General features: G+C 36.7%; 1 protein-coding gene across 1 annotated transcript; it reads right to left on the bottom strand.

Annotated features, from left to right (window-relative positions):
* LOC121390357 (TBC1 domain family member 25-like) lies at positions 1–19,750 on the bottom strand. The gene is given in 6 exon segments (XM_041522152.1): positions 1–2,449; positions 2,451–2,941; positions 5,111–5,263; positions 8,342–8,490; positions 12,971–13,080; positions 19,612–19,750. Coding segments are annotated over 6 exon segments (2,310 nt in total). The 5' UTR covers positions 19,666–19,750; the 3' UTR covers positions 1–1,096.
* Between the last annotated feature and the right edge of the window lie 5,689 nt (positions 19,751–25,439).

Here is a 25,439-nt window from a genome sequence, read left to right as displayed (position 1 = left end):
TGCAATTTTTTAAGTTTAATAGACAATGTGGAGAATTGTTTTGCTCAGCCAGAGCTACATGTAGCCCTGACTATTCCATATATTACCTGAGACTAAATTTAATTTTATTGTGTCGCTCTTTTTCATAGTCGACAGCTGGTCCAAAATATAAACAGCTACAATCTTTCTCCTAGAATGGTTGCACAGACTAAATAATATATACACAAACTGTATTACACATTTTGTTTCGTTTTAACTGACTAAAATAAAGAAAAGCTGACACACAAATACAGTAATAGAGTGAACATTTTCACTTACAGAAAAAGCTGCAAACTAAATACACGTTCTTTAGATGAAATACATGTTATTTATTAGATGGAAAAGGTAGTTGCGCCATTTATAAAACAGCTCTGGAACCAAACACATATCTCTTCAAGGTGTATTCTACGAGAAAAATAAAGCTTTTGTGGTTTTAACTTAAAACTTACTGTACTAAAACATACAGTATTTAATCTCACTGTGTATTACAATATTTCAAAGATCAATCAGGGAAATGTCACTCATTGAATTCAATATCACTCAGGGCTAACGACCGATGTGTGCGCAGTTATTCCAAATGTACAGCTGTCCCTACATTTTACAATGATTCTAAGGTCAAAACATGAAATGTCACACGACAAATTCACTCTTACCAAGGGTTGATGACTGTTCTCTCTGCATTTATTCCCAATACAGCAGTGACCGTGTATTACAAATTTTTGTTGAACATCAAACATCACATCACACATCGAATTCACGGTTACATAGGGCCGACATCTGTAGTCCATGCATTTATTCCCAATACTGATGTGACTGTGTATTACAAAAAACATATTTAACATCAAACAGAAAAATGTCACACCTCGAATTCACTGTCACAAAGGGCAGACGACTGTTGTCTATTCATTTATTCCCAATACTTCTGTGACTATGTATCACAATGTTTTGAACATCAAACGGGGACAGGTCACAACTCGAATTCACAGTCACAAAGGGCTGACAACTGTAGTTTATGCATTTATTTCCAATACTGTTATGACTGCATATTACAATGTTTCGAACATCAAACAGGGAAAGGTCACACATCGAATTCACCGTCACCAAGGACTAATGACTGCTGTGTGCGCAGATAGTCCGAGTACAGCTGTCGCGCCATGTGGAGCACCTTGTGTACTCGGTGTCGCCGTACCATCTTATCGAAATGCATGGCCACCTCCTCGTAGCCCATGCTATTCTTCATGATGGGCTCCCGATGCTGCAGGAGCAGTGTCAAGCACATGAACATGAGGAAAGGATTTCCGCAGCCAAACTCCTGAGGCGGAGGCAGCCTTTGAGCAATCTTTGACGCTGTCATCGACTCTCCGGAATTAGACATTGCGTCGCTGATATCGAGTCCATTAGATGTACCGTTCTCCACCACATTCGTCATGGAACTAATTTCTTTCGGTATGGAAATGTTTGCAGGTTTTTTCTTTGGCGAAGACAGCAATTTTTTCATGCTGCTAAACAGACCACTGCCTGAAATGTTTTCGTCTGTCACTTTGGTACTTTCGGGTTTTGCGTCCTTCGTTTCCAAGGACATGTTGAACTGCATCTGCTGTTCAGTCTCATTTTGAGACGATTCTTCTACATCACTATTGGAAACGTCACACACTCCCGAGTTGACAGAATGCTGGTCATCAGTAGTGTCGCCGTTCGATCCAAAGAAATCACTTCTCATCCCATTAACAACTTCGTCGACACCTTCATCAACACTATCGTTATCCATCAACTGTGATGGTCCATTCTGAGAGGTCTCAACTCTTTGCATATCCTCCAGGAACCTATTAATCGACGATGATCGCCGTTCCATTGCTCTCACATCGGGATCATCCAGCCGAGGATAATCTTGAGTATTTCCGTTCTTTTCATCATCCACTGGAGAAGAATCGAAAAATGTCATACTGTTGTTGTTCACAGAATTGCTAGCGATCTTGTCATGGTGTTCTTTCCGATTCTTGGGTCGGACCGAACACGCGAAGTGTCTCATAGACAGCAGTTTTGCATACACGGTCTGCTGAAAGGAGACAGTCGGGGAACATGGGGAGGACGAGAGCAGCCTCACGTTATAATCGTAATCCGTGAGTTCGATCTCTCGCACTGGGGGGTCAGGAGGGAGGGTGCTCCACATCACCTCCAACATGTACAGGGCATCGTCGAAGGGGAATTCGCGCTTCAGCCCGAGCAGAAGCCAGCGGTAGCAGAAGAACAAGTCGCCCGCGTTAATGTTCTGCAGGTATTTGAAAAACACTGTGTCGTGAAGCTGCATAAGGTCGGCCAAGTGGCTGAACTTCATCATCATGGCCGCCCCGTCGGGTTTGAAGTTAACGTGCAGGTGCTTCATGAGACCACAGAAACACAGGTAGGCTTGCGCCTCGTCTTTCTGGATGACCTAGAATTGGGGAAGCAATGTCGCTCATTCCCTGGCAGTAGGAAATGTTGGGGTGTGTCAGGGCGTACGTGACCAGAATGTGAAACAGAGACAGGACATTTTTGTTGTCGTCGGCTCCGGCATAAAACTTGTGAGTTCGGTCTGTCCGCAAAACATCTTTTTTAACCATCGACGCTACGTATTTGACTTCTTCGGTAACACTGCCATTGATGAATTTCTCCTTCCACTCGTCTCTAAGATCGTAATATTCGCGTTCTTTCCTTTTTAAGTAGTCAAAGCGTTCTCGGCCCGACAGATGCAGAGGAAAGATGTTCAAAAGATGGCGCCAGGCAACACGTCTAAGCGATGGTTCGATACCACCTTGGTAAATACTGAGTCGGAATTCCTGTGGTTTTACCATCAGTCCAGCAGAGTCCAAGTAGTTGTGAAATTCCATGTCAGACATAGGTGGCTTTATTGGTCTGTACAGCTCTTCTTCCGTTTGTTTAAATCCTATAAAATAAAAAAAAAAAAAAAATTAATGGAAAGGAAATAAATAAGTAGAGTCCATAAGAAAAATAAACACCCCCCCCACCCCCCCCAAAAAAAAAAACATACACAAAAAAACCCCACAAATTAAACTGCCTAATTTACATTTACTTTATGCTCACAGGTAGTTTGAGCATAAGTAACATTGTAAATATAGTATATTTTTAACAAAACTTTATACAATTACAATGTGGGAATTAGAAATTGATGGAGGATACACTTTAGTAAGATTTGACTAGACAGCTATGACAACAAAAAAAGGTGTTTCTAGGGTCTCCATTTTTTCTTTTATATTTTTGCAATAATCATAGCTGAAAGCATACCAAATACCTTAAAGCAAACTCAATTGATAAAAATGGAATACATTTGTTTCATTAAAAGGACATTTTCACTGTGCCACTTTAGAATATGATCGAACTGTATTGTGAGAACCGTTAAATCGTAATAATCTGGGATGCACAGCACAAGTTAGGCCTTTTATTTTATGCCTGGTGGGTCTGCAGCTACTAGGTTGAAATATAATTTAATCCGTGGGGTACTGAATATATAAAATATCCCCCCCCCCCCCCCCCAACATAATCATTTTATGATAAATTCCAGAAGAAGAGATTTATGCAAAACATGAGAACTACAAATTGCATTCTACAAGTTTTATCAAGAAGAGCAACCCAACAATGCGACCCACATGTTAGCATGTCATGAAATAGTTGTAATAGTATAACCTCATAAAACTGGTACTTCAGTAAGTTACAAATCTCTAAACGAAATTTGGGATTTCAACCCCTGCAACTGCCCATGGCAATTGGCAATGTCGTGGAGTTTTTAATTCTCCACGGCACTTTTTTGACTTGAAACTATATTCAGGGATTTTTTCAACATGTTTTTTTTTGCCATGGACATTTTCTTAATTGCAGGGGTTGGGATTTTCTATATTGAGTGAAATAATTTGGCTAGATACTTTTTGTGTTTATGTGTCAAAGCAGTCAAGTACTATGTTGGTACAATCCAGATAAGGCTAATAAACTACTCAACGTGATGGCTTGTGATACAGCTTACTAGTACGGTGAAATAAATTACCCATTGTTCCCTGCAGAGTGCTTACGATTTTACCTACACTACTGGTTAGTGATAACAGGTATGCTTCCCTTTGTTATAATAATTATAAGATCACAAACACCTATAAAATATATGACTCACAGCTCTCTATATGGTATTCATTATTGAACCCGCACCATTGGTTATAGTACCAGTAATGGTTCCCTGATCTAATACTATACAACATTCACAAGTACCGTGAAACAAATTACTCATAGTTCTCTGTATTGTTTTTTTAATTTTACCTATACTGATGATTGCTGTTACCAGTAACAGTTACCTGCTCTTTTGAAAGAAAGAAAGGTTTTATTTAACGACGCACTCAACACATTTTATTTACGGTTATATGGCGTCAGACATATGGTTAAGGACCACACAGATTTTGAGAGGAAACCCACTGTTGCCACTACATGGGCTACTCTTTCCAATTAGCAGCAAGGGATCTTTTATTTGCGCTTTCCACAGGCAGGATAGCACAATCCATGGCCTTTGTTGAACCAGTTATGGATCACTGGTCGGTGCAAGTGGTTTACACCTACCTATTGAGCTTTGCGGAGCACTCACTCAGGGTTTGGAGTCGGTATCTGGATTAAAAATCCCATGCCTCGATTGGGATCCGAACCCAGTACCTACCAGCCTGTAGACCGATGGCCTAACCACGACGCCACCGAGGCTGGTTGCTCTTTTGAAAGCATGCCCTCAAAATATGTGACAGCAATCAGCAATACCGTTGTCACGAAACTGAACTGCAACAGCATTTGTATCATCATCAGGTATTTACTTTGTTATGATCTGTACTAAATTACCACCACGAGATGATCTGAATTTTGATGGCTGTAAACGACTACCACCATAAAATAAATATTAAAATAAAAGTAGTATAATAATGAATTAAAACAAAAACAAAAAATTACACATAACAATACAAATTGTTTTCTTGGTCTCACCAATATTAGTTATTACTATTTGGTGATATGAGTTATAGTTAACTGTTTGTATGATATACAAACACAAAACAGAAACTATAAAATAAATTACCCATAGCTCTCTGTACGGTGTTCATGGTTTTACCGACTCCACTGGTGATGGTACCAGTGATGGTTCCCAGCAGGGAGTTGCGCTCGATGATGTTGGCAATCTTGTGCTGGGGAACATCCACGGGGGCAATGACGTCCCACTCATCCATGCTTCCTGAAATGACAAAACAATGTTTCAGCATAAGCCACTCCATTCTGTTAAACAAGGAGAACAATGTTTGTGTAATGATAATTGGTATCACATACATGTAGTTTAAACATCTTGCTTAGACCATATGCACATTACTCCTGATTATGACCCACGAAGCTCAGACCTGTCAACCCTCCCGGATTCCAATGGAGACTCCCGGTATTTGATCAAGTCTCCCGCAGAAAAAAAAATTCTCCTAGGAAATCCTTATTTTCTAAACATAAAAAAAAATCCAAGCTACTATGGCTGTGTATTGACATTCAGTGTTGCCATATACAAAACTATTCAATTTAGTCCTAATAACACCTCTGACTTGTAAAAATGTCTTAACACTGGTTTACATAATGCAACTATGGATGGAAGTGCCAGAGTTGACAGAAACCTCATGCATCAATACACACGATGTTAAAATCACATGTCAAGGCAAGACAACAAAAAGACCAATTAGCTATATAAACAATACTTGTATCAGTTAGTTTTGTATGTTTGTGCAGTAAAATGTTGGTAACAAGAGTACACTTCAAGGGATTATTTTTGTATAATTAATAAATGTGGTGTTTGACAAAAAGTTACTCCCGGAAATGGGTATAATTCTGGTATATTTCACACAATGTCAGTAATGAGGTTTTATTTATGATCAGTGGAAATACAATGTTTACTGCATTGTTATGATGATTTTAAATAAGTACCACACCTCATTATAGTAAAAACTGAATATTAATTTATAAGATTTCTATAAATTTGTCTTATGTCTAACTTTTCACAAAACACAAATAACGATGATGCAACATAACCTTAAGTGTAATACCGTAAATGTACTCATTAATGTTTACATTTCTTGTTCATGTTCTTAACATTTTTGGATAAAATAGTTATTTATTAAAATATGTATTAAATCATAATAATATTTAAACTTTAAAAAACAACTAATAATTAATATATATATTTTAATTAATTATTTTATTTAATTTTTAATTTTTTTAAATGCCAATATATAAGGTTGACAAGTACACATGACAGTATGTAGTGTTCATATAATGTATTGTATTACTTTTTAAAAATTTCATTTTTTGTTTTAAAATTATGTGCATTTAAAAAATCTCCTACTTTTTGGCAAAATCTCCTGCTTGTTCAACACACACCTACTCCTTTTTCTCGATTAAAGATTGACAGGTCTGTAATCTTTATAATATACATGTACTTGCACTTTCTCAGAGAACTGTTTGGAACCAGAAAAAAATCAAAAGAATCCAGAGGACAATAAAGGGAGATAACTCATCACACCTCAAACAGTTACAAAAATTCATTCAAATATGGCTTCCCAGTCCCAACTAAAATAAATGTGTAAAGTGACTTAAAAATGCATTAAACGAAACATCTACATGTAGTTATCACACAGAAATAAAAAAGAAAGAAATGTTTTATTTAACGACGCACTCAACACATTTTATTTACGGTTATATGGCGTCAGACATATGGTTACGGACCACACAGATTTTGAGAGGAAACCCACTGTCACCACTTCATGGGTTACTCTTTCCTATTAGCAGAAAGGGATTTTTTATTTGCGCTTCCCACAGGCAGGATAGCACAAACCATGGCCTTTGTTGAATCAGTTATGGATCACTGGTTGGTACAAGTGGTTTACACCTACCCACTGAGCCTTGCGGAGCACTCACTCAGGGTTTGGAGTCGGTATCTGGATTAAAAATCCCATGCCTCGACTGGGATCCGAACCCAGTACCTACCAGCCTGTTGACCAATGGCCTAACCATGATGCCACCAAAGCCGGTCACACAGAAATAAATTCATACATAAGATTTTGACAACTTAAAGGGAGATATTCATCCAACTAACTCTGATTCATGGAGAAGACACACCCACTGTCCTGGACAGACAGCTCAGACAGCTGAGGTGTGTGCCCAGGACAGCATGCTTGAACCTTAATTGGATATAAGTACGAAAATATGTCGAACTGAATGCAGAAGACAAAAGATATATTTGCTGAAATAAATATTGTTTTAACCAAATTAAATTTAAATGTGATAAACATTATTATTATTTACTACTATATCTCTAAACTAAATCATTTAAAATGATTTTCTGGCTAAAATTGCTTATAATATTTTGGGTCCAATTACCTTTATTTACATTACAGTGACATGTATTTCATTAATGATTTGTTTGCAGAAAAATACTTCACAGCATAAAATATATTTAAATATTCTGCCTAATTGAAAGTGTTCTTACGTACATTATTCATATATTTATATTCAGATTTAATTTTGTATATTTTTTACATTTATTACTTTCTTTTTCATTCAGATAATTTGCAAAAAGGTTGGCAGGTATTAAAAATAACCTTGTGAGGCATAATGAAAGTTTGTCTTCATAAAAACAAAACAATTACAGCAGTAAGGCATTACTCAATAGTTAAATGTCTATAATTATTAACCTCACACTACATTTAACAAAACAGTTAAGTTTGTTTTGTTTAACGACACCACTAGAGCACATTGATCATCAGCTATTGGATGTCAAAGATTTAGTAATTCTGACATATAGTCTTAGAGTGGAAACACGCTACATTTTTCCATTAGTAGCAAGGGATCTTTTATATGCACCATCCCATACAGGATAGCACACACCACAGCCTTTGATATACCAGTCATGGTGAACTGGCTGGCACGAGAACTACATTTAACAATTTATCAAATAAATCAAGATAACTAAAAATACAGTAATAAAACCAAATTTCTATTGCTAATAAGAAGGATATACAGAAAGAAAAGAAATAAATAGAAAAAAAAACAAGAAAGAAAGAAAGTAATGAGGATCAAACTGTTAAAAATTATGAATAATTAATTAATCTCAAAATGCTTGCTATTAATTTTCATTTGGCAATGTAAACGTAATGAGAAAACAGTTTGAACGATGAATCATTGATTAATTTTTAAACATTTGCTATTAATTTGCATTTGGCAATGTGGTGAAACAGCTTGAACCCTGTATAACAGTATGTGAAGTACATCTAGGTCTAACCTTCTTCAAACGGCTTGAGGTCCACTTTAAGCTTGAGACATGGGTCGGACGCACACTGGAATGCAGCATCCATGTCCCAGTCCGACAGCATGCTGAGATACACATCCTGGCCTTCAGAGTCAGACGCCAAGTAGCTTATTGTGAAGTCACTGTGATAGAGAAAACAACAGAGTAAGATACATCACAAGGATTTCATAGCCAAAAGGGAAATAGCTTATTCTGAAGTAAAACACTACAATATACTTCAAAAGACCTCAGTGTCTAAAGCCAAATAGCTCATGGTCAAATTACTGTAATAGACAAAGGCTTTGAGCATCAAAAGGAGAAAATCTTATTATTGTGACTGTTTTTTTGTTTTTGTTTTAACGACACCACTAAAGCACATTGATTTATTAATCATCGGCTATTGAATGTCAAACATATGGTCATTTTGACACAGTTACAGAAAGGAAACCCATTACATTTTTCCATTAGTAGCAATGGATCTTTTATATGCACCATCCCTGACAGGACAACACATACCACGGTCTTTGATATACCAGTCGTGGTGCATTGGCTGGAACGAGAAATAGCCCAATGGGCCCACCGATGGGGATCGATCCCAAACCAACCATGCATCAAGCGAGCACTTTACCACTGGGCTATGTCCTGCTCCTTATTATTGTGAAGTCAATGTAACAAACAAAACAACATACGAAGATACAACTAAAGCATTTCAGTTTCAAAAGACAATTTATGTATTATACTGTATTATTACTGTACTATAAGTCCTATAGTGATCAAAACAAGACCAAAATGTAAAATAACATAACATAATATATTATAAAAGACATGATATACATGTACAAGGATGTATCTTAAAGTGTTTCAGAATCAACATTATATTTCTTTTATTAGGAATTAGAACGGCCTCGATGGCGTCGTGGTTAGGCCATCGGTCAACAGGCTGGTAGGTGCTGTGTTCGGATCCCAGTCGAGGTATGGGATTTTTAATCCAGCTACCGATTCCAAACCTTGAGTGAGTGCTCCGCAAGGCTCAATGGGTAGGTGTAAACCACTTGCACCGACCAGTGATCCATAACTGGTTCAACAAAGGCCATGGTTTGTGCTATCCTGCCTGTGGGAAGCGCAAATAAAAGATCCCTTGCTGCTAATCAGAAAGAGTAGCCCATGTAGTGGCGACAGCGGGTTTCCTCTCAAAATCGTGTGGTCCTTAACCATACGCCATATAACCGTAAATAAAATGTGTTGAGTGCGTCGTTAAATAAAACATTTCTGTCTTTTTATTAGGAATTAAAATTATATATTGTAATGATTACTGCAGCCTTGCACAACTTAATGTACCGAATCTGTGCATATTCTCAATCAGGGCTAGCTCTGGGTGAGCAAAACATTTTGCCGAATTGTTTATTAACAGTTATTTTCTCAAAAATGTCAATTATTACAAAAAATTATTTCATCAAATTAAAATAAAATTCGCTAACTGCTTTCAAAATTCGCAATTGGCAAATTTGGCAAGTGCCAGAGCTAGCCCTGTTAGTACACTTAGTATACTTAGTATAGCATCAATAATCTCCATGTACTAAAAACCCTAATCAATAATGTTGAATTAACTATCTTTTCATCTGAAAAACTTAAGCCCTGATTCCAAAGGAAGTGATTATGCCATAACATGTCCATGGCCAATGTGTAGTACTGGGTCACAGTTCCATTTCTTTTGTTGTACAAGTATATATAGACATACAGTAAACACAGGCAAGTATAATCTTGATTAACACCTACGCCCTGAAGCATATCTCAAAAGAAGTGATTAGAGGATGCCATGGGTATGAAGGAGGCTGCTATTTAAGCCTCTCGATTTTTATCCTTTGTTGTAGAGGTCTAAAATTAATGAGCTACTCTCGATTCACTAATATCAAAACCTATATTAGCTCGGCCATTTACCTTTCGATCGACCGTTCAAAATTGCGCCAAATCCCTCAATCAAAATTGCGCACCCTTTTCTCTTTGGCATTTAACTGCTCCATTCAAATTCCATAGCACCACCACCACCCCCACCCGCCTGCTACCGATTTGATCGGGCTGTTGGTGCTCCCTTGCACCTGCCAGTGCAGGCGGTCCCTCCTCTCCCCTCCCCCCACCTTTCCTGTCATGGACGGAGGAGCCGGCCAAGGCCGGCTCTTGTGCCCACGACAGGCGTGCGCTACAACAGCTTGTTCTGAATGTGCACGTAAAACCCTATGACATGACATGACATGACATGACATATCCTTTGTAAAGTTAAAAGCTTGTTTTGTTTTATTACACCATATCCAATGGATATTAAAGGGATCTTTTATATGCACTTTCCCACAGATAGAACAGTATGTCCTTTGATATACTAGTCATGGGGCAATGGTTGGAATAGCACAAAATATCAATGGGTCTGCCCCAGGTGAACGTACTACCAAATGAACTAAATCTCACCTCTTTATCATTTGGAAAAAAAACCCATACATTTGTACATTGTTTCAGTAAAATCTTCATTAGTTAATTACCAAATATGCTGAAGGTTTTAGCCAGGACACAGGCCTCAAAACATTGTGAGAACGATCATTTTGTTTGTGCATCAGTCAGGCGCATGCCCAATGTATTTTTGTGTAAACTATTTTTCATTTGCACATTAAATTTAGGACATCACCAATTCATTTACACAGACTAAAAGGAAATGAGCCACCTCGAAGTAGGTTGTGCCAACTGTTAGAGGCCTATGTCACCATGAAAAGTAAAAGTAAAGTTTGTTTTATTTAACGACGCCACTAGAGCACATTGATTTTTAATCTTATCATCGGCTATTGGACGTCAAACATATGGTCATTCTGACACTGTTTTTAGAGGAAACCCGCTGTCGCCACATAGGCTACTCTTCTTTACGACAGGCAGCAAGGGATCTTTTATTTGCACTTCCCACAGGCAGGATAGCACAAACCATGGCCTTTGTTGAACCAGTTATGGATCACTGGTCGGTGCAAGTGGTTTTACACCTACCCATTGAGCCTTGCGGAGCACTCACTCAGGGTTTGGAGTCGGTATCTGGATTAAAAATCCCATGCCTCGACTGGGATCCGAACCCAGTACCTACCAGCCTGTAGACCGATGGCCTGCCACGACGCCACCGAGGCCGGTCTATGTCACCATGAGGTAAATCTCAAAGGGTGTGACCCATCTCCCCTTTCCCTTCAAACGAGGCATATCTCAGATCTCCGATGGAAGCATGTCAAAAAGGAATGCAAGAAAGAAGGAAACAGGAAAAAAAAGAAGTGAAAAGAAAGAAACACCCCATATATACTAATTTTGCAATAATAATGAACGTTAAATGTCCCCAAAAATATATTAATAAAGTAATTTTTTTTTAGCAATAATAACTTTTATAACGTATCCCATAAAAATATGCACCCATTTCACTCAATAACTATACAGTGAAACCCCTCTAAACTGGACACCCTCGGGGCCAAGTAAAATGTCCGGTTTTAAGAGGTATCTGGTTTAGAGAGGTTATTTTCTGTATTGGATTTTAAAAAAGGACCGTGGAAAATTTACATTTTTGGAGGAATTCCAGTTTACAGAGAGGGTCCAGTTTTGAGAGGTTTCACTATAAGTGAATAAATCCTTAATTGATAATCTGTATGATATAATTATGTCAGTCTAGATCAATATATATATTTCCTGAGATTTATCCCTTTATCTTATCCGAAATATATGGCTTAATTTAGAGCCTCAAATGGCCTCGAACTTAATCACTATAAAAGATCAATCAATATCTCAAGACTCAATTTCAATATATATTTTACCATGGAGTTCATCAAGAATCTGAAGGGTGGATCAAAAATGTTATCATGGCCACATGTTTTTTTCTTTCTGTTACTTCCCCCCACCCCCCACCCCCTAGCTTTATGTATTTTTATTCTAGGAAGGAAATGTTTTATTTAACGACGCACTCAACACATTTTATTTACGGTTATATGGCATCAGACATATGGTTAAGTACCACACAGATATTGAGAGAGGAAACCCTGCTGTCACCACTTCATGGGCTACTCTTTTCGATTAGCAGCAAAGGATTTTTATATGCACCATCCCACAAACAGGGTAGTACATACTACAGCCTTTGATATGCCAGTCGTGGTGCACTGGCTGGGACGAGAAATAGCCCAATGCCCCCCCGTCCACACACACACACACACACACACACACACACACACACACACACACCCCCACTGTTTTATAGGTCCTGTGTAATATATACACATGTATATATATTATCTGTCACCTGGTCAAGATACGCAGTATTTAACAAATAGGTCATCTCTTGAAAAACTTCCATTATGCAAATACAAAGATGGCACAAGACACCAATGACATATATACATGTATATACCAATAAGTACATGTACATCTATTATTAAAATTAGTGATAACATAATGACCTTATATCACAAAGGAGTCAGCAATATTACCCCAAAATATATCTTAGAGAAGGTAATTTGAAGACTATGTTAGTAAGAAAACTGCTGACTTTTAAACATATTCTTTTCATAATATATGCACCATTCCAGTAACCTTCATTAACACTACTGATCAGTTAATTACCCTTTAATCTCGAAGGCTTTAGCCAGAATCCCCTGAAGCATCTCGAAGGATGTGATCTGGGGATCGACAGAAAACTTCTTGTATTCCGGCTGTAACAAGCCATCGCACTTCTGTAAAACAAAAAAAACACTTGGAATAACGACGCTGTCTGGTACAAGAATGAACCATCTGCAACAAGAACCCATGAGTGCAAGTAGATCAAACCACAAAATCAATTTATACATTCTTGCAGTAACAAATATAACTACTACTGTGAAATCACTTTTGTTCTTGGTGGTCTACTTTTCATGTAATTTGAACACTAATGCAGTCAATGAATTTAATAACACAACTACAATATAATACATTATAGATATATAATATAATTTATGATAACTTTTTGATTAATAAATTTAAGTACACAATAAAAATAGTTTTTGAGCAAAACCACAAAAATTTCAATTCCTAAAAATAATTATTTTACAGTATTATATCAGTACCAGTATATGTTAAAATGAGATACATATATAGTCCATCCCACAGGGATAGCATTTTTTTCATACTATGTAATTTACAACAAGTTACTTATTTCCGAGCCGATAATTTGTAAATTGCACACACAAATTGTATTTCTTTGTTATTTCCAAAACAATTTTACTTTTCTTCTTACGTCAAACCAAACTGAAATTATTTACAATTTTTTTTTTAATAGAATGATGGGATGGACTACAAGTCCTATAAACATCTGTAGCTGGTTAAATAAAGTTCCTGTTAGGATAAATTAAATGAAAATATATATTCTTAAACAATATTTTGCTGGCCCATTTAATAAGTCATTTTAAATAAATTGGAATTTAAAATACCATAAAATTATAAAAATATTTAATATATATATATTTTTAATGTTCATACACTTTGTAAAAGTGGAATTTGGTTGCCTATTTAAAATGCATGAACTACAATAATAATATGAATTCATGAATAAACTTTAGCTTGAAGTACATGTAATCAGTGGTCCCAGAGGTGGTCCCAGAGTTGTCCCCTTAATGCCCTAATAAATCAGGTAAATAGTGTCAAGAGTTCAAGGCTATATAAAAGCTTGGGGAGGGAGATTTTCCTTTGTCCTCAATATGTATTAGTACTAGAACAAATCCATATAACTTCACAGGAAATTCTCAGTAGCCTCGCATTTTACTAGTCTATGAACCATTAACAATGGGGAACTGCTACAGCTTAAATCTGAAATATATTGGTTGCATAGAAATGAAACCATTTGTGGGTGTGGGGTTGTAGGGGTGTACCATGTGGGAGTTTGTTGAGGATGAGAACATTACACTGACATACATAAAATAAACATTTATTCCTGCATTATGTTTATTCTAAATTATATCATATCTATAAATATACATGCATTAAAATTGTAGTTAAGATTGATTCCTGACAGAGAACCCGAAAGCACAGATGTATAGATGTGTGTTTATGTACTGATTGATTGATTGTAACTTATCTCCATGTTTTATTAAAAGTTATATCCAATTAAGGTTTAAGCATGTTGTCCTGGGCCCACATTTCAACAATAGCTTTATACATGTATCTATATAGGACAGTGGGTTAATGGTTACTAGCTGTTAATGAGTAGTTAAAACTCATTCTAAATGGGATGTGAACCCAGAAACTACCAAGTTAAGGCTGCATAAAATTATTGGAATTCCATAATCCTATTTTTTTGGTGCAACCCATTTAAAAAAATAATATATAAAACACTGCATAAATATTAAAATAAAATTTTATACAATGAAATAAAATCATGATTTTATTTACAAAAATAAATAAAATATACAATTATTAATAATCACTCAGTTGTTTTCTTCTTGGCTTTTTAATTACCAAGATGAGAAAAATACTGTTTTGCACTACAAATTTTGTGCAAATGGCAAACAGGTTATACAAAGCATGGTTCTGTGCAATTCGCATGTGATCATTGACTCAATCTGTGCAACAATGCTACCACATACTACACCACTAAGGCTGGTATAGTGCAACAGTTAAATATCCAAAGTTCTGCCATGTGACCTACTGCTTGTTATTGCTAACTTGTAAATCTTTCTTATCTTGTGTTTATCTAGAGAGTGGTCAAGATGTGTGGCCTTCAGTCCAGTGGTCAAGATCAAGTGGTCAAAGTTTACCATCAACAACTACATGTAGCACATGTATCCATGAATACGGGACAGCATCTTATCAGTACCAGTACACAAGAGTAACTGCTGTCAAACCAGCTACAAAGGACACTATAGTGTTCAGAATTGAAAGGAAAGGAATGTTTGTTTAGAAACACCTCAGTCATTTAAACTATTATTATTTGTGGCTGATTTCACCAATTCAGTGTGTCCAATTTTTAAAAAGGTCTAACATGATTTTGAAACAAGTTTTTAAAAACTAAATAATTTATTTCACAAATTTATATCTATATGTGAGAGCATTATAGATTCAATTCTTACTTTTAAATAAATTCTGATAAAAAATTAAGAAAGGAAAATGTCTTTTGAGATAGGTTATTTACTACAGGTCAAATTGTATTAATAAAGTAAACGATTATATATCTCAGTGATAGAAATAAGCAGAATTTTGCACTAGCCATGGGATCAGTGATTTTTTACAAGCCATGACTGAAAATGAACTAGCTCTACTTTAAGTAAATACAATTTTACTAATAGTAATAATCAGATATGTTACCTAATGAGGGAGATAGAGCATAAAAACCCTTAGATTGATGAATGGGGTGGACAGGATATTCATATCTACAAAATAGACTTTAATGCAGCATTTGACAACTGATTTTCACTAGCTGTCGGGCATGGTGATAGTAGTTATTTACTAGCCCAACATTGAATATCACTAGACATGGGAGTAAGGCTACCATAATCTAGAAGCCCAGATAAATAAATGTTTATTTTCAAACACAGCATCTAACTGTATAAATACATACATACATGTGTGTGTGTTGGTGTTTGTACTTGTGTGTGGCTGGCAAAAAATGTGTAAGAATATGTACGCCATGCATGTATATTACATGTACATCTATCAACATCGATAATAACTATAGCAATTAAGATACTCATTGCAAAGTATTTAAACTTAATGTCACACAGCTACGATGAAATATTAGGTAACAACTACATACATGTATAAGTAACAGTTACCTACGGGTTGTTTAGTGTGAATGGCCAATGATTTTCATTCACTGTCAACTATTGCATGAACAATACAGAACAATACCACATAAATGTATAGATACACATGGTGTCTCAAGCATGTTATCAGCACACAAAGGAACCAGTATTGCACTAATTACACACTGTAGTATCTGGCAAACAAATAAACTTGTGTACATATATATACACAGGTCACAGTGTCTGTGATAGCATCACAAAAGAACCAGTACTACTAATTGCATATATCATTTCTCTTGCCTGATTTGGTGTAAGAGTTACATGTAAAGTACAGTCTAAGCTTTGCTAGAAGCAGTTCAATGTAACAGAACCCGCTTCAGTGATAATGGTATTCCCAACGAATGTGTGTGTGTGTTTTAACGGTTCAGTGGGGAGGTGTAAGGCCATTACATCAACTTCTCACTTACTAACCATTAACAACAAACCCCTTGACTGGACTGACAGTCCAAATCACAGAGGTATGCATGTGCCTAGGACAGCGAGGTATGTGCCTAGCACAGCATGCTCAAGCTGTAACTTTTGAATAAAAGCATGAAAATCAAGTCAATGAAGGAATGTAATAGAGAAAGAAAGAAAGAAATGTTTTATTTAACAATGCACTCAACACATTTTATTTACGGTTATATGGCGTCAGACATATGGTTACGGACCACACAGATTTGCAGAGGAAACCCGCTGTCGCCACTACATGGGCTACTCTTTCCGATTAGCAGCAAGGGATCTTTTATTTGCACTTCCCACAGGCAGGATAGCACAAACCATGGCCTTTGTTGAACCAGTTATGGATCACTGGTCGGTGCAAGTGGTTTACACCTACACATTGAGCCTTGCAGAGGAATGTAATAGAGTATCAGAAATGTATTTAGCCTTTAAAGATGGCTGGCATGATTTAAAAACAAAAAACAACTTTACTTCTCAAATTATGGCAGATCTAGCTATAGCTACTTAACAGGGGTGACTGCTAAACAGAGATGGCCATCTGAGCAGGATCTATGTGTAACGCTAACAGTATAAATGTACAGGTACATGTCAGAATGATTTTCACTTTGATGTGGCATGTTCTGTCTGTGAAAATTATGTTAAAGGCACACACCCTAGTTTCAGCCAGTGAAAATGGACACTATGTTTAGTTAATCTACAAACCTGAAACACATAACTGTATAAGGGTATAACAGAGAGAAGCTAAAGTCAGTGATATTTAAACAGGGAAATGGTGTCTAAAATTAACTAGAATTTAGCTGATAACCATTACTTCTTAGACAAATGTGCATTTTTAGAATTATGAAAAATGCATTTTGGCGTATTGTTAAAACCTGAATGACCAGAACCACTTCAGGTGTATGGAAATTAATATTCTAAATAATAAAATGTAAGTACTTTGTAGTGATTAAAAACTAGGGTCTGTAAACTTTAATCATCAAGGAAAAGTAATGGTACATGTATTTTAAAATATAGATATTTGATTTAGAACTAACATTGAAGTTATGGTTATTTTTACAATTAGAGAGAGAGAGAGAGAGAGAGAGAGAGAGAGAGAGAGAGAGAGAGAGAGAGAGAGAGAGAGAGAGAGAGAGACAGAGAGAGACAGAGACAGAGACAGAGACAGAGAGCAAGCTCAGTTGGTAGAGTACTGGACTCTCATAATGAGTCTGTGGTTCGATTCCCCTCAGTGGAGGTTGATTTTTATCCGTTACATTTGGAGTCCACGTAAGAACTCTAACCCTCTCTTACACAGACATAATATTTTTAAAATGTTGAAAATGGTTTTAACATAAACAGGAATACAAAAGTGTCACAAAAGAAAAAAAATACTAACATCATATAATGAGCTTTCAAAAACAAACATTTGGAAAGTCACTGTAGTATCTGTAAGTACTATCGATAAAGTGAAAGTAACTTGGCCACCGCAAAGTGAGAAAAGGAACCTTTAGCAAGCATTAAAGAAACTGTTTCATAAAATGTTTTCTTTTGTATTTTGTTTTAACTTTATATATGAGCTAAAAAAATATGTATTTAAAATATAATTTTAATGTAACTTTGTGGTAACTGATCAGGTGTCCCACATGTTAACCACATATAATTCACGTAAACGAACAATTGGTTACCTAGGTCAAAACCACATGAACCGACTTCCAGTTACCTCAGATTTTGAAATATTGCCCCCTGTATCTCCCAATATCCAAATCAGCCTTACATGTCCATGTCAGGGCTTCTAGAATTTTTATAAAATCCACTAGCCATGGGATCAGTGATTTTAAAAATTTACTAGCCACAATTAAAAATTAACTAGTCCTACTTTACTTAAGTTGATACAATTTTACTAAATAATAGTAATAATCAGACATGTTACCTAAAAAGGGAAATAGAGCTTAAAAAAAACTAACATTAGGGGGTGCGGTGGGAGCAGGATATTCATATTTATAAAATAGACTTAACTGCAACATTTGACCAAAACAAATCACTAGCCGTCGGGCATGGCAGTTGTAGTTATTTACTAGCCCAACACAGAATATCACTAGCCATGGGAGTGGGGCTACCATAATCTAGAAGCCCTGCATGTAGTGATTTTACATGACAGGTATCTGTTTCCATCACCCGAATGGCTGCAAATGTGCATATGCACGAAAGAAGTGCTGTATCATTAGGCCATCAGTTAGTGGAAATAAGCCAGCACCAAAACATTGATTTATTAGCAAATAATTTTAATTTTACCAGTTTCATAACCTGTATATGAATTATGCACGACAGAGTACAGAAACTGAAACAGATGTGTAGGCTTTAAACTTCATGTTGGCATTATCAGTCTTAATTTTCTTGATAGTTAACATGCTGTTACTTTGAAACATTATATCACAATGACCTTTTTTTTAAATTGTGAACTGTGACGTTTTATCACACATACAGGCCAAAATATCCAGAGAAAGAGTTTAATTAACTGAACTGGCCTTGGTGGTGTCTTGGTTAAAGCCATCAAACAGAAGGTTGGTAGGTACTGGTTTCACAGCCTGGTACCTGCTTCCACCTAAATCGAGTTTTAACGACTTAATGGGTGTAAGACCACTACACCCTCTTCTCTCTCACTAACAATTAACAACCAACCCACTGTCCTGGACAGGCATTCCAGATAGAGAGAGAGAGAGAGAGATGGGGGAGGGGAGAGGGTGATAGAGGGGGAGGGGGAGGGGTGAGGGTGACAGGCAATAGGCCTACAGTATATGTAATACTGAATATTTTGGGACTTTAAAATGCACCATTTGATCATATAATTACTGACATCCTGATTCCTAAAATATTTTAAATGTATTGGAGTCACGACCCAAATCAGCTGAGTGATGTCTGTCAAGAAAACCCAGTGGTTACCCACAGAGGGCCTTCAACAGGTGCCGACAAAATAGTAACCAGCTGTAGAATTATATACTAAAAGATACGTACCTTTACTTTGACACGAATCACCTCCCTGTTTTCTAGGTTGTAGAATCCGGCCATAGTCACCAACAATGCATAGCATTTCTCAGTTCCATCGGCTTAAAGAGCAAGCCAACAACATGACGACAACTCATCACATCGATCTTCTTGCAGACGCCATTTTCCAGACAGCCTCGATCTGACAAAATAGGAAGTTTAATGGACCAATAAAAATGTACAGCTACAAGGGGTTCTGGGTTGTTCTCTAGGATTTTGTGATAACGTCATTCTTGGTAATACAATTAAGAATACTTATTGAAGATAACAAAGTTAATGAAAATAGCGTATGAAAAAAATATATATTTACAAGAAATATTTCAATATTTGAAAGTATATATGCTTGTTTTCACAAACCTGATCCCCTACTAATGACTCGTAGTAATAGATTAAGTAAAAAATGAACTCTTCTGTAATTATCAATAATTTCTGTTTCTTCATAAGCATAATAATTCAGAGGGGTAGTGGTAATAAACTGTTATGAACTGGGTTCGCATCCCAATACTGACTTCAATCCATAGTGAGTTTTGTACACAACAAAATTATTTCTGTTCTCGGGAGGGACGAGGTGGGGGAGGCAGCTGAGTAATAGCTAAGCCTATTGCTTTTCACCTCTTGAATATAAACAAACAAATCCAAAAAGTTCTAACCATTGCTCCACAACTGGTATATCAAGAGCTTTGGTTGATGTTGCCTTGTCTATGGGAAGTGTCCTTCAGGTCAGGGGCCGTTTTCCACGAGTGCGATTTCTGGTGCTGCGTGGGCTCGGTGCAAGCACGAGACACGGGAAACGGTCCTCTCCAGCACAGCGCCAAAAACTGAGCATATGTATGAAAAAAAACAACCTTATGGGCACATGGAAATTAATCGGCCCTTGAGACGCACTTTGCTGCTAATCTTTAAGAGATTATATGCAGCAGCAGTTGCGGGTTTGTTAGTTTCTTGTGTTTTGCTTTGTTTTGCCCTCGCATCTCATTATATAGACCATGTGTCTACAAAATAACATTAAATTACAAATTTGTGGTTAATTTAAGGGATATTTTATCAGCAAAAGACTAAAAATTATTGCCACTTTGTATAAACATTAGCAATTGGCTAATTTGGCAATCAGTAAGGTAGTTACTGTTTTAATGGCTGTTATTGTTTATTTCTTAAACAAATAAGATGCAAATAAGCAAGTTTGAAAAGAAGACCTAATAAATAAATAATATTTTGTTGGTCCATTATATTGTTTTGTTGTTTTTGATTAATTATGTGGAGCCATTTTACACAAAATCGAAGTTGGCAGTTAGTAGTAAATACCATATACGGCTCTTGTCAGGTAAAATGGAAATAACAGTTGACAGGTATTATGGGTCTCAATAACGATATGCTGCACAATAACGTGTTCTGGTTTTCAAACTGTCAAAATAAAGTTTTAAAACAAAACCCACTGTTTTTATGCTATAGTCAATTCGTTTTCTATATAGGCCTACTGGAATGAAATGACTAGGGTACGAAATGACTAGGATACGAAATGACTGGGGTACGAAATGACTTTTCACAATGGTACGAAATGACTAGGGTACGAAATGACTTTTTGCAATGGTACGAAATGACCAAGGTACGATATGTCTTGGGTACGAAGTGACTATGATTCGTCTCAAAAAAACTAAAAACTACCATTTTACCATTGGCAGCCTTTAAATAGCACTGGCGTTGGAAGCGGGGAGTGCCCCCTCCCCCTTTCTTGATCCAGTAGCAGCAGCGATGGTTTATATGTATTTATGTGTGTGTGTGCCCCCCCCCCCCCACCCCCACACACGTTTTGTTTTGGCATCTTCTTACACCATTGAATAACTAGCTTCACGTGAACTTTACGGAAGATTTCATTTTCGTTCTAAAATCTCCAGTGAATATCGAAACACGCCGTTGTGGTCAGTACGTGCATAGCTATAAATACGGACGGGTTAATTGGGTGTTAATTGCTAGTGGTTAATGAGAGAGGTGTCTGTAAAAGTCATTATGGGCTAGGGCTTGCACTGGCATGCCAGGCCAGTTTTGGTAACCAGTGACGGTAGGTCATAGGAAGAGCTAGGAGCGTTCAGGTACAGAAAAAAATGTTTTATTTAATGACGCACTCAACACATTTTATTTACGGTTATATGGCGTCAGACATATGGTTAAGGACCACACAGATTTGGAGAGGAAACCCGCTGTCGCCACTACATGGGCTACTCTTTCCGATTAGCAGCAAGGGATCTTTTATTTGCGCTTCCCAGAGGCAGGATAGCACAAACCATGTCCTTTGTTGAACAAGTTATGGATCACTGGTCGGTGCAAGTGGTTTACACCTACCCATTGAGCCTTGCGGAGCACTCACTCAGGGTTTGGAGTCGGTATCTGGATTAAAAAGTCCATGCCTCGACTGGGATCCGAACCCAGTACATACCAGACTGTAGACCGATGGCTTCAGGTACAGGGTTCGGGGGATGTCTTATATATGTGGGCATATACGTGCATAATAATAATTATATATATGTATTGTATAAAGTTCCTACAGAGCCGATGTTTTACTGTACATTTTAATGCCCTCCACAGACTAACCCACCCTACCTTACCCGCATCCAGCAAAAATCTCTTAACTCTAGAGGTGGATTCTGGGGCCGCCCCCTAAATATATTCAAGCGCCTCTTTTTTCTGTGTTTTTTTTAATATATATATTTTTATTGGGATGCCCTTTTCACGAGTTAGCCCCTACCCCCTCCCTAAAAAACAAACCCACCCCTTCGATCCGACCCTGCACACGCGCCTGTAGGTGGAGACACGAATTGGCCGGTGGTTCATAACCATAGATCGGAGTTGACGTTCGGTGACGGGCTAATCCCGGACTGACCCCGACTGTGGTTTTCGACAGATATAGATGGTCGGACTCGCGGGATTAAATTTCAAAATGATCTGTCACTTACATAGCCGGGACAGTTCCACTAGTGACCACTTGTGAGTTGGGGGTGGAGAACCCAGACACATGTCTGCTGGTTCGTTCGTTCGTTCGTTCGTTCGTTCATGCATTCATTCAAGTGTAGGCCTATATAAAAAAAATCCTATGTAGCTGATGATAAAATGAAATCGGGTTTCTAGAATTAACAAGTCTTTCACATCCAATAGCCGATGTGCTCTAGTGGTGTCGTTAAACAATACAACCTTTAATATTTTCATTCATTCATTTATCCACCCATTCAAGTGTCCATCCATCCATTCATCTACCCATCCATGCATTACTTTTTTCGTCTATTAATCAATATCTATATCTATTCATTCATTCATTCATTCATTGTTAATGCAGCATTAAATTTGATATTTAAAAGGGCTCTCTCTCTCTCTCTCTCTCTCTCTCTCTCTCTCTCTCTCTCTCTCTCTCTCTCTGTGTGTGTGTGTCTGTCTGCCTGTCTCTCTCATTCTCTCTCTCTCTCTCTCTCTTCTCTATCTCTCTCTCTCTCTCTCTCTCTCTCTCTCTCTCTCTCTCTCTCTCTGTGTATGTCTGTCTCTCTCCTCTCTCTCTCTCTCTCTCTCTCTCTCTCTCTCTCGTTTTAAAATGACATTTTTCACACAATAATTTTGCAAACACAAAATAATCGTTACAATCTTGGTTTTAAAGATGGGGGGGGGGGGGAGAAGAGAGAAAGAACAGCAACAATAACAACAACAACAACAACAACACCAGCACCACCAGCAGCAGCAATATAATCTTATTAAGATGTTGAGTAAACGGACAAAAAGTAAATATGGACAGTAAAACATACATCAGCATGCACTTTACACCTTACTTTGAACAAGGTTAAGCTGACATGACTGTGACCCGGAGTATGTTTCTTTTACAATGTATTTTGCTAAGCTTATTTTATTGTCCAGTTAGTGTTACACATTGCCTGGTTGACCCGGACAAATGTTTGCCTCAAGTGACACCTCAACTAACCACACAATGTGCATGACGACACATAAATTGTCATGGTTGTTTGCACGTGTTTTGTCATATAAAGGAGGTAATAAATAATATCTGTCACATGTTTACAAGTTTTGTTCTAGTCAGACAGCATGCCTTGTCAGCATTTATACTAATGAATAAACGGCTGATTGTTACATGTAAAACTCTTGACAGGTAGAATTAATATATCAACAGGTCTAAAGTGAGTCAGGATGTTATCAGTTGTTCTAGATAAATATTAGTTTTCGATGTTGTTTTCCTCCGTACGTAATACTATCGGATGACTGATACGTAAAATAAAATAAAATAAAATAATATAAAACAAAAATAAAATTAAATGAAATGAAATGGGCTTGGACTGAACTGAACTGAACTGAACTGAACTAAAGTGAATTGGACTGAAATGAATTGAATTGAATTTAAATTGAACTGAATTTAAATTGAAATTGAATTGAATGAAATTAAATTTAAACATTTTAAAAGTCCCAATTTTTAAAAGTAGAATAGCGAAACACACATACACACCAGAATGTAGAAAATCTGCCCACCCCCCCCCCCAAAAAAAAAAAATTAAAACAAAATTAATAAAATAAAATAAAAAGTATTATTATGTTGTCTGTTGACCCATATAGTTAGTAATGTCAAAACAATGTTGTCATCGAGAAACTGCTCAACAGTTTCACCATCTTCTGTCGCAGTCCGTACTTTTTTGGGATGAAATGCATTTCCATGTGTGCATGCTCGAGAGTTCTTTTATCAAACATTTCCACATTTTCTACACTGTGAACTTGACCCCACGACCGTTGTCTGTATTAGTTACATTCCATACGGTTTCAGATGGGAGACTTAAAAGGGAACAAAAAGCCTCCGAACAAGCAAAGAATTGCATTTCAGCCTGCGAAAATGACTACGAACTGTCGTTGAAGAAAATGTTGGGCCAATCGATTATAGTTTTAAGTACGTCATACGAAGTACATGTTGAATATATTATTATCAATTGTATGCCTTTAAAAAAAAATGAAAAAAAAAAAAAAAAAAAAAAAAAAAAAAAACCCATCAAATTTTGTATCGCACATCATTTTAAAAGTATTACTAAACAACACAATAAACTGGAATTGCAAAACTTTTTAATATTTTGAATAGCATAATGTTTCGCTGTTGAAAAAGTGGGAGGTTGTTGGGTTTTTTGGGGTTGTTGTTTTTCATAAATGAAAAACAGTTATAGGAACATCTATCTATAAAGGGTTAATATGTTTTAATTAATTATGTAAAGGTTACGTGTAGTTGCGTAGTTGATTTATCACATACAACTGTGTAAAATTGCAAACTATAACATTTGCAGCTACGATAATGTATCTTTAAATATAACATTTAATTTTGATATTCATTATTTTATGCAAAGGTTACTTGTCGGGGCAACTAATTTGCAGCTGATTTATAAAAAAAAAATGTGTAAATTGCAAAATATAATATTCGAAGCTACGATAATGTATCTTTAAATATAACATTTAATTTTCCTTAATGATTGGTGGTTGCTTGTAGTATAGGCCTATTTATAACAGTATAAATATGCATACATTTTCTTCACTCTGTGGTCACAGAAATATCAATTTTTAATGGATTTTTTATAACTGACTGAAAGTCACATGCATTTTTTTTCTCTCGTTACACTAGAAGGCCTACTACTGTAGAATTCATCAATGAACTTAATCGCACGGACAAGTTTCAACCGACATATATACTAATTGCCGCCAGTCATCAGCTGACACAAATACTTTTGTCATGCTATCTGGGTTCAGTTTACACTAGTTGTGGGACTGCTTTCACCTATCAG

This window comes from Gigantopelta aegis, chromosome 3, assembly GCF_016097555.1.
Source record: "Gigantopelta aegis isolate Gae_Host chromosome 3, Gae_host_genome, whole genome shotgun sequence".
NCBI classification, from domain to species: domain Eukaryota; kingdom Metazoa; phylum Mollusca; class Gastropoda; order Neomphalida; family Peltospiridae; genus Gigantopelta; species Gigantopelta aegis.
This window is presented reverse-complemented; position numbering and strand designations above follow the sequence as displayed.